At 45.0% G+C, this 15,990-nt stretch overlaps 1 protein-coding gene across 1 annotated transcript in view; it reads left to right on the top strand.

Moving 5' to 3' along the window:
* Nucleotides 1-4,402: 4,402 nt before the first annotated feature.
* LOC138246855 (SUN domain-containing protein 3-like) overlaps nt 4,403-15,990 on the top strand; it is a 73,486-nt gene continuing 61,898 nt past the window's right edge. The window contains exon 1 of the mRNA XM_069201610.1: nt 4,403-4,702. Within this exon, the coding sequence (XP_069057711.1) occupies nt 4,569-4,702 (134 nt within the window). The 5' untranslated portion in view covers nt 4,403-4,568. The remainder of the gene's footprint in view (nt 4,703-15,990) is intronic.

Below are 15,990 nucleotides of genomic sequence, written 5' to 3'. Positions count from 1 at the left end.
AAGTGAGTACAGGGGAGTGCACTGGTGTAGGAAAGTGTCCTCTTTTTGGCATGGTTACCCCCACGTTTTGCTTGCTGTCAGTATGCTTAGACTGTTTTCACAGGGATCCTGCTAACCAGGACCCCAGTGATTGTGCTCTCCTCCTCCAAATTTGGTTGTCTTGGTACTTTGTAAACCCCACAATTGGCATACTGGTGTACCTCTATAAGTCCCTGATAGATGGTAGCTAGGCGCCCAGGGCGTTGGTACAACAGGAGTCTCCCATGGGCTGCAGCATATATTAAGCCACCCTGGGGGGCCATGCAAAATGTGTCTACAGGCCTGCCATTGCAGCCTGCGTGAAAAGGTGCATGCACCCTTTCACAACTGGTCACTACACCAGGTCATTGTAAGTCACCCTGTAAGTAGGCCCTTTCAACCCCAAAAAGCAGGGTGCAGATCCCTGTGTGTGTGAGGGCACCTCTGAATGAGCAGAGGTGCCCCTTCGAATTTCAGTCACAATTCCCTGGGCTTAAGTGTGGGGAAGCCGTTTTACCAGTATACTGACCTGTGGTCCAGCTACATAATGGTAACTCCGAACCTAGGAATATTTGGTATCAAATATATTAGAATCTTACCCCAATACTGATGCCAGTATTGGTGGCATGATTCCATGCACTCTGGGGGCTCCTTGGAGGACCTCCCCTCCCCCCATATTGCTCCCACCAGTTTTCCGGGGTTTGCGAGCAGCCCATGCTGCTGCAGACCCTCAGACAGGTTTCTACCCTCCTGCTGCTTGACCAGCTCAAATAGAGGAAGGCACAACAAATGATTTCCTGTGGGAGAGGGGATGCAACACCCTCTCACTTGGAAATAGGTGTTACTGGGCTGGACATGGGTAGCCTTCCTTGCCACCAAACTGCTTTGAAGGGCACATTTGGTGCCCTTCTTGCATAATACGGTTTGCACCAGTCCAGGGACCCCTGGTCCCTGCACTGGCATGGAACTACACAAAGAAATGAGGAGTGACCACTCCCCTGTCAATCACCACCCCAGGGGTGGCGCCTAGAGCTCCTCCGGGTGGCCACTTGATTCTGCGATCTTGAAAACAAGATGTGCAGAGGTCCCTGGGAGCATCTGAGTGGTCAGCTAGCTAGCTGACGTCAGTGACCCCTTCTGATAGTTGGTCACCACAGACAGTGACCAAGCCCCTTTTTGGGTTATTTGGGGACTTCCTTGAGGGTGGGTCCCCAGATTCGGCATGCAAGCCTCCACCAGGACTCCTCTGCATTGATCTCTTCTGCTACTAGTCACTGAAACCGCTGCTGGACTTCATAGGAACCAAGAAAGACTGCAACCCTGAGAAGAGCTCACCTTGCAACATTGTTTCTGCAGCTCCTGTCAGCAACCTGCAACATTTTCCCGGTTGTGCATCCTCTGGGGTCAGCGAGACATCAGCTGCACCAAAGAAGCAAGAAAGACTCTTCCTTGGAGTGAAGGAGTCACTCCCCTGCATCTGAAAGCACCGAAGGCAACAACGTCCCGCTGCTGCAATCTTCTGTCCACTGGATCTGCGAAGATTCTCCAAGACAGGTGGTGGTTGTTTTGAGTAGTCATCTGGGTCCTCTCTGCCTTCTGTCCAGCTTGGGAGATGGTGAACCCTTGCTTCCAAAACACAGAGAGAGAGAAATTATGGGAGTGGGGGGGTAGATGGAGCACACAGCCGTACTCAACGCCCAAAAACCAACACAGAAACACAATTGGGAGTACGGGGTTCTTGTAACGAGGGCAGGTCAGTAGTGTATCACTTGTAGCACTACGCCCCTCGTGATCCTCAACTAGAGGCGAGACAAGGGTGGACTTAGGTGTATGGAATGAGGGGGAATTTCCTTTACGGACTAGGTGGTCTCACACACTCTATGGTGTCATGCTTCATCATATGACCACCTAGCCCCACCCAGGTAGGACAATGCCACCTGGGCGGACTCAACCTCACTGTTAAAGGAACAGGAGGGAGTGCGTAAATCAATTCTGGGTCTGGAAAAGGGATCCAGCTAGACTAGGAAATAAAAACACCTAAACAGATACCCATATAAGTATTTTAATAGGAGGTTCTGTTTGATGTGATTAAAAAGAAGACTGGGACACCAAAGTGAGAGCAATGACTCACTGGGTCTCCTTACTAAAAGGAAGAAGCCGACATGTTTCTGCCCTCAAAATAGAGCTTTGGAAGGTCTCGGGGCATTCATCAGGGCGAAGGATCCCTGCTATACATGCTTGGTGAGCGTTGAATATAACAGCAATTAAGTAGAATTAATAAGTGTCACCCGGATGGGTGGGGGGCCTACCTTGCCGAGGGAATACCTGGGGAGGACCCTATCACAAGAGGCTACTAGCCTCCGGTGTCCAGGAGAGGGAGCGTCCCCTTATAGTCAGGCTTGCATCAAAGGCGGGCGCTCTCTATGCGCCTAAACCGACCTCGCTTCCCCCTACAGAACTGAACCGCTGTGCACCGTGACTCTTGCAGCAACCAAGGCTTGTTGACTCCTGCTCTGAAAGATCTTCAGGCTCCAGGTATTCCCGGCTTCCAGCACTTCACTCCTGCAGTCTCTTTGCTACTGCTCCAGCGACATGGGACTCCTCCCAGTTGTGCTGACTGTGCCTCAGTGCAACTTACTGTGCCTGCTGCCAGTGTGTTGCCTGTGGGGGTTACAACTGCTTTTTGTTGGTGCTCGAGTCTTCTGAGGGTCAGCCCTGACTCCCCTCCAAGGGTAGAGTCCCCAGGACCTTGCTGGCCCTCTTTAGCTCTGCAAGTCCTCTTCTGCTCCGATTTGCCTATGCTTGTTGGTGGTCCTCCTGACCATTGACCTGTCTACAAATTGGCAACCGTCGTGGGACAGCTCCTCAATGACTTCAAGGACTCCTCTGCAGCACCTGGATGCCACAGCTGGCCTTCATCATCCACCGTCAACTGGGATCTTCATCCACAGAAGGGTGGCCATTGGCTCCTGCCCCACCTGGACACTCCTGCGTGGACTGGACTATGTCCCTTTCTTTTGTAGGTCCTCTTTATCAGGAATCCACTGTTGGGTTCCACTGGACTGGTCCCGTCTTTGCAATATCCTTGTTGCAAGTCCCCTTGTTAACCTGTGGGATGACCAGGTAACTTACTTCGCCTCTCCTGGCTGCTGGGGTCTTCCAGATACTTAACTCTTGGGGTTCCACTAACTCCCAGCTCTTGGCTAACTACTCCAAATCTATTGGTGGGGGTCCCATATTCGCATTCCACTATTTTGGTATATGGTTTGGCCCCACTATAGGGACCTTCCTATTTCTTGTTATTTTCTAAGTATTCTATGTTAATTCCTATTATTTACCTTTGTATACTTGGTGCTTACTTAACCTCCAGTCAGGGTGAGCCTACAGTACTCTAGTTCAGTGTTACTATAATAAAGTACCTTTATTTTTCCAACACTGTGTGGTTCCTTTCATGTGTGATAAGTTACTGTGTGACTACTGTGGTATTGCAAGTGCTTTATACTCCTCCTAGATACGTCTTGACTGCTCACCACATCTACCACTAGAGAGCCTTGGCCTCCTAGACACTGTAACACTAAGTAATAGGGGTGGCCTGGACCTTGTATGAGGTGTCAACACCGTAGGTGTCCACCACACACCAGGCCAGCCATCCTAAAATTGGTTTATCCCAAGTGCACTTACCATGGTGCAATCATGAGCATTGGTATTGTCATGTTTCATTTTTTGTGAGCCACGTCTGTCTCTCTCTTTCCCAAGTGCCTGAGTGTAAATAATGCCCGCAACTGTTTGAGACGTTGAGTGTTCATTTCCGTCGCTTACCCTCCCACCCTTGCCCACTTGGCACAGTGATCCCCTCTCACTTAAATGGCAGGGGATCAGGTCTGGAATCGTGTGAGACCTCATAATCTGTCACTATTATCTGAATTTGTAGAACAGATGAGAATGACTCCCATCTATCGCTCCCAAATGCCTCACTGGGAGGCCTGCCTAGCTCTACTTGGGGGCACTCTCAAAAGAATCATAAAGGGATATTTACATTTAATTGATGGCCAAACGGACGCAAGCTGTCTTACAAGTTCTTCAGTGAAATATAACCTCACTAAAGAACCTGTAGGGCAGCTCGCGTCCTTTAGGCCATCAACTAAATGTAACTATCGCTTAACGATCTTCTAGAAGGTTCTGGATGTGAGCAGAATTGAGAATATCTTTAAAGATGGTTTTAAGAAAATACATACCCCACGTCCTTCCCGCTGGACAGCATCCCAGTCCGTGAGTGGGCAGCTAATAGGCCTGCTCCATTGTGACATCACTGCCAGCAGATGAGCTGTCTCGGCCAATCCCAAGATCCTAGGACGGGCGCATCTCCTAGCTTGTCCTGATGACGTCAGGAGAGAGATGCAACACGCATCTTGGGGGGCTGCAAAGGTTTAGCCATATAAGGAAAGCCCCTTACGGTGTGATTGTTACACAGCCTTAGATCATGGAAGCGAAACTAGGCCTTCCTGGTCATTGGAGGGGAGGGGGGCATCCGAAGATATCGCCGTGGGACAATGCAGCAGGAGAGACCGGGGGCAAAAACTTCCGGTCTCCGAGACTCCGATGAGTACAGCAGCTCGAGCGCCAGCAGCAGTGATACCTCCCTGGCAGGCGGTCTGTTACCGGTCTCCCAGCCCGCCATCACAAGGTTTGTACTCCATAGTTTAATACTCACATCTACAAGCATCCCTTCCTAAAGGTTCATGGATTCTTTTTTTATAGAACTTTACTTTACAAAACCACGCAAACATACATATTTATGTAAATCTTTACGAGTACCGGTCGGTTATTTCTATGTATTTACCGCTCTAAGCAGTGCTTAAAATGGAAAAAAATAAGTGCAGGTACTCACCAAATTGAGTTGTGGGTTAGGGGTAGGGCTTGGGGGCGGGGCTATGGGTGGTGCTAAGGGGCGTGGTCAGAAGCACATATTTAATTTGATTGCGATTTTCTTGGTGTGCAGATGAGCATAATTATATAGATGCATTTTTGGTATCTTTTAAGTATTTCATTTGTCCTTTTTTTTATACAAAAGGGTGCATTTAATATTATCTTTTGAATTTTATATGTGGATAGATTGCTTCTGTGCAAGGCACATGAAGGACATTTTGAATGTTTACATTGTGGAGTAATGTATAGTATGGTCACTTTCAGGAGCGGCACCTCCATGAAAGCGGAGGAGCGTCACCCCACTGTAAAAATGAACCAGAGCAGCTGAAAAATAAAATGGTAATAAAGTTTATTCATCACCATTTTATTTTTCAACAACCCACCCTGAACCGAGTTTCAGGACAGGGCAGGGCAATTGCTGCTGAGTGGCAGCAGGGAGCTCTGCGCTTATGCTTAAAGTGCGCATGTCCCTTTGGCTGGCAATCTTGCAACAGCCAGTTTGACATGGGCATTTTAAACTTCTCTAACCAAGCTGTCTTAAGACGCTGAGTTAGAGAAAGCACACGCCTCCAGTGCTCTTAAGAGTGCTGAGAGAGGCCGCTCCCTCCAATGCTGACACTTCTCTCATGCTGCTTAACAGCATGAAAGCACACCAGGACTGAGTAGTGTACTTTCCTGGGTCCAGAGCTTCAAGGAGAGAAGACACCGGAGCGAGGAGGACGTTTATTGCAAGTGAGGAAGGTAAGTGCCATTTCCTTTTTTTTATTACGATTATTTGAATGCTACATGTATTTTGCCCGTCCCCCCAATCTAAATACATGGCAGCCGCCACTGGTCACTTTTAAGAAAGAAACCTTGAAAATTAGACTCCATAATCTCATTCTATTTAAAAACAGCCTTATCTGTTTATAGCATTATAATAGATCTATAGTACTCAGTGCTCAAAAACTTCAAACCACCTTACATCAACCACGTTGTCTTTCAGCATGTTACTCCACTCTATGACCCTTACATTAGCCAGTGGCATTGTCTCTCTTTTGGCATTAAGATGAAATGTAATTTCATTCTTGCACACCCACCAGCATCACACCCTTGACAAAGTATGGCAATGGATGTTTTTTCATAGAAGTTGTAGATTCCAGTAAAGAGACCTTGGTTTTGAACGAACTTCTAGGGGACATTAAACAACAAAATGTACACATTTAAAGGGATGCCTGATGAAAACTCCTAATACATTACTTCTAGATTGCAGATTGAAAAAGAAAACATGTCTGTGACTGAATTCACGCCCGACCTTCACTCCTGCGGGTTCCAGATCCCATGAGCCAACTTTTAGCCTTCAAAGATATGCCTACTCAGGACACTGCATGAATGTAACCACATCCTAGCTTTGAAAGCTTGGCATCACCCAATGTTGACATGGTTCATTTTGTTATTGAGGGAAAAATCCTTTAGCAATATTGTCTGGGCATGAAAATGAGCGCTACAATGAAAGGAAGCACCATCATCTTTTTAGAAACGCTTACATAAGCTGATGTCTGTCCACATTACTAAACCTGGATTTCCACCCACTCTGCCACAGAGTTACTATCACCACCTTCTTCCTCACCATGGCACCAAACAAGTGCTGGCATACTCTGCTGTACAGCAGGAAGCCTTCACTTAGATTTACCTCAATTACGATGTATGGCTGTTAGATGGCTCTACTTACACATCTACAGCGCTATTGACTCCATTGAGCCTGACTGGACACTGTGTTAATAGTCACAGTGTGACTTGGGCCCCTCCCAAACTCCCTGACAGCTATGAATCAAGGCATGGGGCCGCTGCTTACTTAGCACAGTCTAATGGTAGATTAGCACTTGATTATCAGAGTGCTGCACGAAAACGGGCCGACTTGTTTTTCTGCTGTTTTGCGCTTCTTTCTGAGACACCGATTTGATTGAGTTTGCCTTGAGAGTCCGGGTACTCTCTTTGGCCATGGAGAAGTTCCGGTACTTAAGGGCAGGAAATTCAAAAGTGCCGGTACTTAGTACCGGTGAGTACCGGCACATTTAAAGCACTGGCTCTAAGTATATTCTATACTCCGTGATGAGCGAGAGGCAGGGCTGACTTTATTTGAAGTCATTAAATTGTGTTTTTATAGCTTGCGTTGACCATTCAGATTATCATTGTTGGCACTATTACCTCCTTTTTAAAATCTATTTTGCTCCCCTTTTTAGATTACAAACTTTTGTTTTACTACTGACGTAGAGCATTTGTGTGTCCGTTTTCTCTTTGGGTATGCAGAACAGCCACCCCACACCCAATCAGTAAAGAACCAATATAAGCTGGCAGTCTTCTGGGGCACCCAGTGTTATGCCAGTTTACATCCATACAGGCTGGCAGTATTGGCAGGGACTGGCTGTGCCCCAGCCTTTCAGAGTCACTGGCCTGTTGGGAATATCCAGTTATTCTGCTGTAATTTAGTAAGTGATTGCTTCTTCGTTAACCCGTCAGTCTTTCTTAGGCAACGACAAATTATGAATTCTTCAGCTTTTACCATATTCTGACAAGACACTGGCTCCAGGCAAGTAACTTCCGGTCCGGCACTGCGACGCTCGGGACACTTCCTGTTACCTCATAGGTCAAGTCCGACTCGGTTCCCTCTGTGATGTACACCATCTCCATCCAAGACCTATTGCGTCACTCTAATAGCGTGGCTGCAGTGGCAAACCCACACTCCTCCAATTGTCTACTCCCAACATCTCTGAGGGTACCACAGCGCGAAGTGGCAGAGTCCCCTCATAGACTGGCTTATATCTTGGCTTATTTATTGGTTCCACGGCCTTCTAGGCATACAATCTGCCTCAGAATGAAGGCCGGCCTTGGTGAATGGGCATATATAGTATTAAAAGGGGCTGTGGATGTTTCTCCGTACAGTGCTCTGATGACCTAGGAGGCCTGGGTCATGTCGAGCGAAGTTACATATAAGTAAATAAATACAAGGGAGGATTTCTGAGAGATGTTCACCACTTGCAATTCAAGGGGCATAAGACAGGATGATTACATTTGAGCAACGGAATGGCAAGGTTGCCATAGGCCCTAATGCAGTCAAGGAAAAATGCCCCCCTCCCCCAAATCCATTGCTTTGAAAGAAAAAAAGAATAATTGGGGAGCCGTGGGCTCTTGGCACCCCAGACCCCGGTGCCACTTTTGCTCCTCCACCATGCCTTTACCCTCAGGTATCCCTCCACTTTGTGTCCCTTGTCCAGTCTTTACATCATAAGTTTGTCATACTACATGGATAGATTTTACCTATCTTATCGAAATAAAAACATTCTTTAACCATTATGTATGTTTAGGCCCTTTACGATCGCCACCCCTTCTTGTGAAGTATGTATAAAACAGGAATCAATCCTCACTTCCTCCTGTTCTTTTTGCCTGCCTTATCCACAATACTGTAATACATATTTAATATGAAAATGAAATGTATTCATATACTGCATGGCTGTGTAATGGCCTTTCTCTGCCACCCTCTGGGTTTTTGTGTGGCCCCACCTTAGTTGTTCGTTGCTTACCGTTCTATTAGCTCAGTGGACTTCATTTCTGATATGCCGCTCAGTAAACCTAGAGATCTAGGTGGAGGTCACCAAAAATGGTCCTCCCTCTGAATCACAAGTTAGGGTAAAGGCTTCTGCTTTCCTCCGCTGGGCGTTTAAGAAGTGTTAGCACATGATGTGTGATTTCGTGACCTCCACTTCTGCCTGGTTCTAAGATGGCATAGTCCAGTGAGTTTCTGGCAGGCCACAGTAGTTTTGTGTCTAGGTAACAGAACATGCAAGAAGAGATCTCCTGTGCCTATTGGGACACTGATTCTTCATGGTTCTAGCACTGAGCACTGCAAATGGACCAGCCCGCGACATAATTTTGAAATAAATTCCTCAGGGGATTAAATAGCTCATTACCCCCAATCTGGTTAGCAAAGCCTGCCTCAGAGGCTATGTTACAGACTCGTATTAACTAGGTGGTGCGGGCTGCTCTTAAAGCTTGTGAAGAACCCCATTGTTCCAAGAAAAGAATATTGGAAGTCTCCCCAGATACTGATTTGTCCAAAGAAATTGTGCAAAGGTGAAAATATCTACAGAGTGCTAATTTAAACAAGGTGATCCAACATCTTTGAGACAATCTTGATGTTCCTTCTTCGTCCACTCCTCAAGATGAAGATTATTTTTTAAATCATTGTCATAGAAAAAAACCTGAATCTCTGCCATTACATAAAGCTATTACAAAGCTTCCTGGCCTGCAGATATCCACTGATCATCTTCCAGAAGAGATCCCCTTCAGCCAGCAAAGTGGATTCTCTTACACTGGGCTCGGCATCTCAAACGCTAATCTCTTAAAATATCTAAATAGCAGCAATAGACAAAAGCTGCTTCCATATTTTTTTGTCAGAGCCAATGTCCATGCAGCATACTCATTCTAGTCTCTCCTGCATGATTTTCAGGCTGGAGTGGAGGAGGTGCAGCGGGGCATGGACTGTCCTTCCGGCCTCTCTACAATGGGGGAAGTAATTAGATTTTTATATGACATCTCTTTTTACTGACTCTGTGCTTCAGAAGTTGTGAGACATTCCTTGGTAACTGCCTGACAAGACATTTTAATTAGTACCTAGAAGTTAGACTCTTCTACAAAGACATTCATGAATCACATTCCTTCCACGTAGGCAAATAGATAGGATTCACAGCACGATTACTTTATCAATTTCAGTTTAGGATCACAAATTATTTTCTCCTAGTTTGTTCTTCAGGCAGGATGGGGATATGGATTCCCCAGATCTTTTGGGCCTCCATCTAAAAGAGCTGGCCATCCTTCTCATCGGAAGGGCCATGGCATGGGTGCATCCTAAGCAAACAAGTCCTCGTTCTAGGCTTTTATCACAACTCTTAAGCCCCCACATCACTAACCCTGACTATATCAAGAAAATATTGAAGGGGCTTCATGACTTCTATGAAATCTGGGAAAGCTATGCCAGACCCGTTTGTTCTTTACGTAATCAGATCAGATTCCAGGAAGCCACAGAGGACTTCTTTTATGCCACACCTGTTCCACACTGCCCCCTGTGACTTCAAGGGCTTCTCCACAGAATTCACAATTTGATTCACAAACTTTGAATCATTCTATTGCATGAAAGTGAGCAGGGATTTGACTCTTATTCCGTAGCACTTGCAGTTTAGAAGATTCAGGAGATTTTCAAACAATTCTAGATCTAATACATGTTAACACTTTTGTGTTATTCGGGATGCTAACTTGGCAGAACATCTTCCACTGGTAGCTTCAGTAGAGTTCACCGCTTCCCTAGACCATATGTACTAATTTTTCATATTCATGTGCACCCAGGTTCACAAAGATTTATCTGATTCCGTGTCCTGGGAATAACGTTTCTGTTCTGGGTTCCTGGTGCATCCTTTTGATCTGACCCTGGTCCCTAGTGTTTTTACCAAGGTGTTAACTCATCTGGTGGGTATTCTTCTTGCCAAAAGTTTCCTAGTCTAATCTTACTTGGATAATTGGCTAATCTGTGAGTATTCTCTTTCCAAGGGAGTGGAGTCTGTTGGTCAGGTGTGCACAAACACTAAGAACTCATGGATTTCTCTTCAGTGAAGCCAAGTCACACCTGGAAGCAGTCCAGAATCTGCAGATCATCGGAAATCTTTAGAACAGGCTTGGCAATGGTGTACCTCCCACTCCCATGGTAGATAAGGATGATGTCATTTGTCATCCCTGCTGTTTCAGTCTGAGGCTTTAGCTCAGGGCAAGATGGCAGCTTCTTTGTTGTTGGCACAATAGGGCTCGTCTGCAGCTTCACTGTTTGATAAATCACCTTCTGTCTCATTGGATCTTAGAGTCAGAGGACTCCAATGCTATGCCACTGTGAGATGTCTTAAGCCATGGCTAAAGTGGGCTCTGGCTTAGGACACCAGCCTTCAAGGGGTGCCCTGATAGATCAGGGTATGTTATCCACACAATCCTGTCCTGATGACCTTGAATGATTTTTAAACATAGATTGTTTTAAATAACATTTTCCTTTAATTTGTTTTTTAATACTGGTAATGTGAGGGAGTCTATTAAAGACATTTTGCAGAGAAATGTTGTGTTTGTTTTTCAACACCATACAACATCTTTAGAAAAAGATCCTTTTAGATCAAAGCAGGACCTAATATATGAAAAATGGCAGTGGGTCGTAGACATTATTTGCAAGAATATTAGTGAGCTGCTGCTATATTACAATACAATAATTGAAAATACACATCACTCTGCCCGAGTATTAGATGGAAACACATTTAGAATTTCAGCCAGTTTGCCTGTGCATTGTCTGTGACCTGGCCAAAGAGGGCACGAAAAAGCTGAAAATGGACCATAAATTCTAAGGTGTTCTGAACGGGGGACCCCAAAATATGTTTGGGTCAGGGCCCTTCAAATCCTTAAGATGTCCCTGATGCCACCCACCAAATTCACAGAAACTTCAGTGGTGGTTAGTTACATCCCATCAGTCCATAGAGATCCCTCTTGTTCCTGCCTGAACCTCCCCTCTGTAGTGTTGCAGAGGGAGGTTTCTCTGTATTTCAGCGTGAACATTAACATGGTTGGACCTTGCGGCATACGTCAAAAAGAACCCGTTGAGGCAGAAAGCTTGTTTTCTGCATACCACGCACAACTGGTATCCGAGTTGTTATTGCAGCGCCTGCTAGTGCAACACCACATGGGCAACGAGGAGGCCGCACAGACGCTCTGCAAGAACCGGCTAGTCCTCAGTCTGCAGCACAAGACCGCCTTCCAGCTGAAAAGGACCTCCAGTTTTGAAAACATATTTCCCATCTCACACTGGAGAAATAAAAGAAAGACTTCATTTCAGTTGGGAGTGTAGATCCAGATATGGTTTACCAGTGATATTTGCGCAAGTGGTTGCAGATGAGGACTACTGGCCCTTACCTCACAGTGCCGGCACTCTATTCCACCTCTAGCATTGTTCCAGTCCTGCTCCTGACCTGGCAACTGCTTAATTTAGAGAGTTACTTTAGGCAGATGATCAGTCCTTCTTTCGTGTCCACACAGTTCTATGGCAATAGATCAGCAGGTACCTTGCTCCTTAACAGTTCAGTGTGTAGTAGAATGGTTTAGACATCTCACAATTTTATTGATACTTCAGAGCAGAACCGATTGCCATTTGTCAGTAATCTTTAAAATGTTAGCAAAGTATTGTCAAATCCTGAAAAGACCTCTCATACACTAACATAAACAATTAGAAAATATTAGCCAAGTAATAAAGTGAATATACATAAAGAAGTCAAATATGCAATTATAAATTATAAAACATTCTGTAAAAGTGAAGGAATTTGAAATTAGAGGGTACAAATTAAGCTAGTATTGTCAGATTGATTCATGGGAACAGTGTAAGTGCATTAAAGAGAAGACTCGTGATCTCAATTGAATTTAGAAAAGCTCCAACATTCCCATTAAAATGAAAAAAAACGATGTTGTTTATATTTGTGAATTAAATAAAGCATTTTATGATTTGCATATTTATTTGGTGAACACGAGTGTCTGTTTTGTAATGTATTGTTTTGCAATTCAAATTATCAAAATTGCATTGGCATTGAGGAATTACTCAGTGGGGTCTTAAGATTCCATAGAAGTCAAAAAGTTAAGAGCCACTGTTCTAGGGCCAAGACAGACCTGAAGGCCACGTGACACCAGATAGTTAGAGTTAATCTAATAACTAGAATGCCTTATAACAAAGACTCTTTTGTGAACAGTGCTCATTGTTAACATGTTTATTCGTACTGTGGTGGTGTGAGTGTGGATATGTGTGCCTCCAGTGAGTGTGTTTGTGTGTGGTGTATGTATCTATTGTGTACCTGGGTGTTTGTTTTTGGTTTCTCCACAATGAAAAAACACAGTTTGATCAGAAGAACAAGGGAAGGCACAAATATGTGGGGGTCGCTGCCCCATCTGGTATTCTGTGATGAAAGAAGGCTGTGTGCAGTGCAGAGAACACCATTTTCACCATAGCACCTGGAAGACGCTGACAGAGGGGAAGTGTGAACCGATATTAAGTGAAACTTTCCGGTATTCCACTGACAACATTGAATATTTATTTCTAAAGAGGTTCAGGTTGACATATCCTTGGGAAATCGAGAGGCATAGACATTCTCCCCCTGTTTTCATATCAGTGATATATATATATATATATATATATATATTTGAGGGGAAAGGCATTTTCTGTGTTTAATAAAGGTCCGCTTACAGCTCAGTAGAACGGCACCTCTGTGTTTTATAAAGGTAGGTGCATTAAGCGCTTTGAAAGCGGTAGGACCAGGGTGCAAGAAGGGCACCGTCTGTGTTTTATAAAGGTGCCTTTAGTGCTTCAAATGCAGTAGCTTCAGGGTGCAAGAGAGTTGGGAACAAAAGAAGCCTGTTGCACAAGTAGGGGTGAAGTTAAACTGCACCAGCATTGGGCAAATTAAAGGAACTTTGCACAAAAAGTAGCGAATTCACCTGACTACGTAGGCGTAATTAAAACTTTACCGGCTCCCAGTGTCAGTCAGGTGAGGTCAGGGTAAGTAGACAGGAAATCCACTAAATCTTTGTTGACCCCCTTCCTGCCACTCAAGCTCTTGCCCGTGGAACATTACAAAGTCACTCCTGCAGACAGGGTCACTGGAATTATGCGTTTTTGAGGCCGTGGCGGTTTCTGCATAATTGTGGACTTGACACATATGCCACATAATCCACCACCTGCTGCATAGTCTGAAGATATAAAAAAAAAAAAGCCTCCAGCTCAAACAGATCAAAAGTTACTAAAAACGCAGCGCCACATGTTGCCATGCAGGAAAATGTCCTTTGCAAAGGTTGACTGCTGTGCTTAATTTGAGCCAGTGGTTTCTGGTGCGGGGCACCATACCTTATTCTGCCTCAAGCATTTACTGCGAGCAAAAGACACGTATGAGAAAGCTGGAGGAAGACAAAAAACCGTCACCAACGCAGAAAGCTGCAGGAGTGAGCTGAGGGGGCAGGGAGTCGCTGTAAATGGATTAAAGAGCCCCGAGTACAGCATCCATTTTAGGACATCCTCATTCCTCACTCCTCATCCATACTTCTCATCCCTGCTTCTCATCCATCATCCCTACCTCTCATCCATCATCCCTACTTCTCTTCCATCACCCCTACTTCTCATCCCTGCTTCTTATCCATCATCCCTACTTCTCATCCATCATCCCTATTTCTCTTCCATCATCCCTATTTCTCTTCCATCATCCCTACTTCTCATCCATCATATATCATCCCTACTTCTCATCCATCATCCCTACTTCTCATCCATCATCCATCACCCCTACTTCTCATCCATCACCCCTACTTCTCATCCATCATCCCTACTCCTCATCCCTCATCCCTGCTTCTTATCCATCATACATCATCCTACTTCTCACTTCTCATCCATCATCCCTACTTCTCATCCATCATCCCTACTTCTCATCCATCATCCCTACTTCTCATCCATCATCCCTGCTTCTCATCCATCACCCATCATCCCTACTTCTCATCCATCATCCCTGCTTCTCTTCCATCACCCCTACTCCTCATCCCTGCTTCTCATCCTTACTTCTCATCCATCATTCCTACTTCTCATGCCTCAGCCATCATCCCTACTCCTCATCCATCATCCCTACTCCTCATTCCTCATCCCTCAGTCATACCAACACATTTTCAGTTTTGTGAAACACACATTCACACTGATTGGTTGGGAACAGCCAATCAGAGTTATGAGAGAGAGCTGCATTCTATTTCAATGAAAAACAGCCTCCTCATTGCACATGGTGGGTGAAGAGGGAGGAGAGGAAATGCAACTGTGTGTTTGTTTCCAGTGAATTCAAGGCTGCACAATATTTCATTTTATTTAACTCAGTGTTTTTCTGTTTGCACAGGCCTCTGCAGAAAGCTCTGCTGGTTTGGGAAATACAAGGAGTGCACAGCCTGGGCCATAAATCAGCTCTTGGAGAAAGGGTTATACATGTCATCTACAGTTCAACCGAAAACCTTTCTGGTTTCAGTTTCATATGTAGAAACAAAATCTTTAAAATCAACTCTGGTGACAGTGCAATCCAATTCATCCAAATCCTTTCTGGTTTAATTTTTATTTGTAACAAATAAATTGTTTAAATCTGAGCCTGCTTTTTATTTGTAACAAATAACATGTTTACACCTGAGGCTGCTTTTATCTCTGAGAGCTGTTTTTTTTCCTTTTCTGAAACCAGAAAGATTTTGATGAACTGTAGATGAACTGTATAACCCTTTCTCCAAGAGCTGATTTATGGCCCTAGCTGTGGGCTCCTTGTATTTCCCAAACCAGCAGAGCTGTAAGAATGCAGCTCTCTATCATAACTATGATTGGCTGTTCCTAACCAATCAGTGTGAAGGTGTGTTTCACAAAATTGAAAATGTGTTGGTATGATTGAGGGATGAGGAATGAGGAGTAGGGATGATGGATGAGGAGTAGGGATGATGGCTGAGGCATGAGAAGTAGGAATGATGGATGATAAATAGGGATGAAAAGCAGGGATGAGGGATGAGAAGTAGGGATGATGGAAGAGAATTAGGGATGAGAACCAGGGATGAGGAGTAGGGATGATGGAAGAGAAGCAGGGATGATGGATGAGAAGTAGGGATGATGGATGAGAAGTAGGGATGATGGATGAGAACCAGGGATGATGGATGAGAAGTGAGAAGTAGGGATGATGTATGATGGATGAGAAGCAGGGATGAGGAGTAGGGATGATGGATGAGAAGTAGGGATGATGGAAGAGAAGCAGGGATGATGGATGAGAAGTAGGGGTGATGGATGAGAAGTAGGGATGATGTATGATGGATGAGAAGTAGGGATGATGGATGAGAAGTAGGGATGATATATGATGGATGAGAAGTAGGGATGATGGATGAGAAGTAGGGATGATGGATGAGAAGTAGGGATGATGGATGAGAAGTAGGGATGATGGAAGAGAAATAGAG

This window comes from Pleurodeles waltl, chromosome 7 (assembly GCF_031143425.1).
Source record: "Pleurodeles waltl isolate 20211129_DDA chromosome 7, aPleWal1.hap1.20221129, whole genome shotgun sequence".
Lineage (NCBI taxonomy): Eukaryota > Metazoa > Chordata > Amphibia > Caudata > Salamandridae > Pleurodeles > Pleurodeles waltl.
Note: the sequence above shows the minus strand (reverse complement) of the source record. Positions and strands in the feature narration are given on the sequence as shown.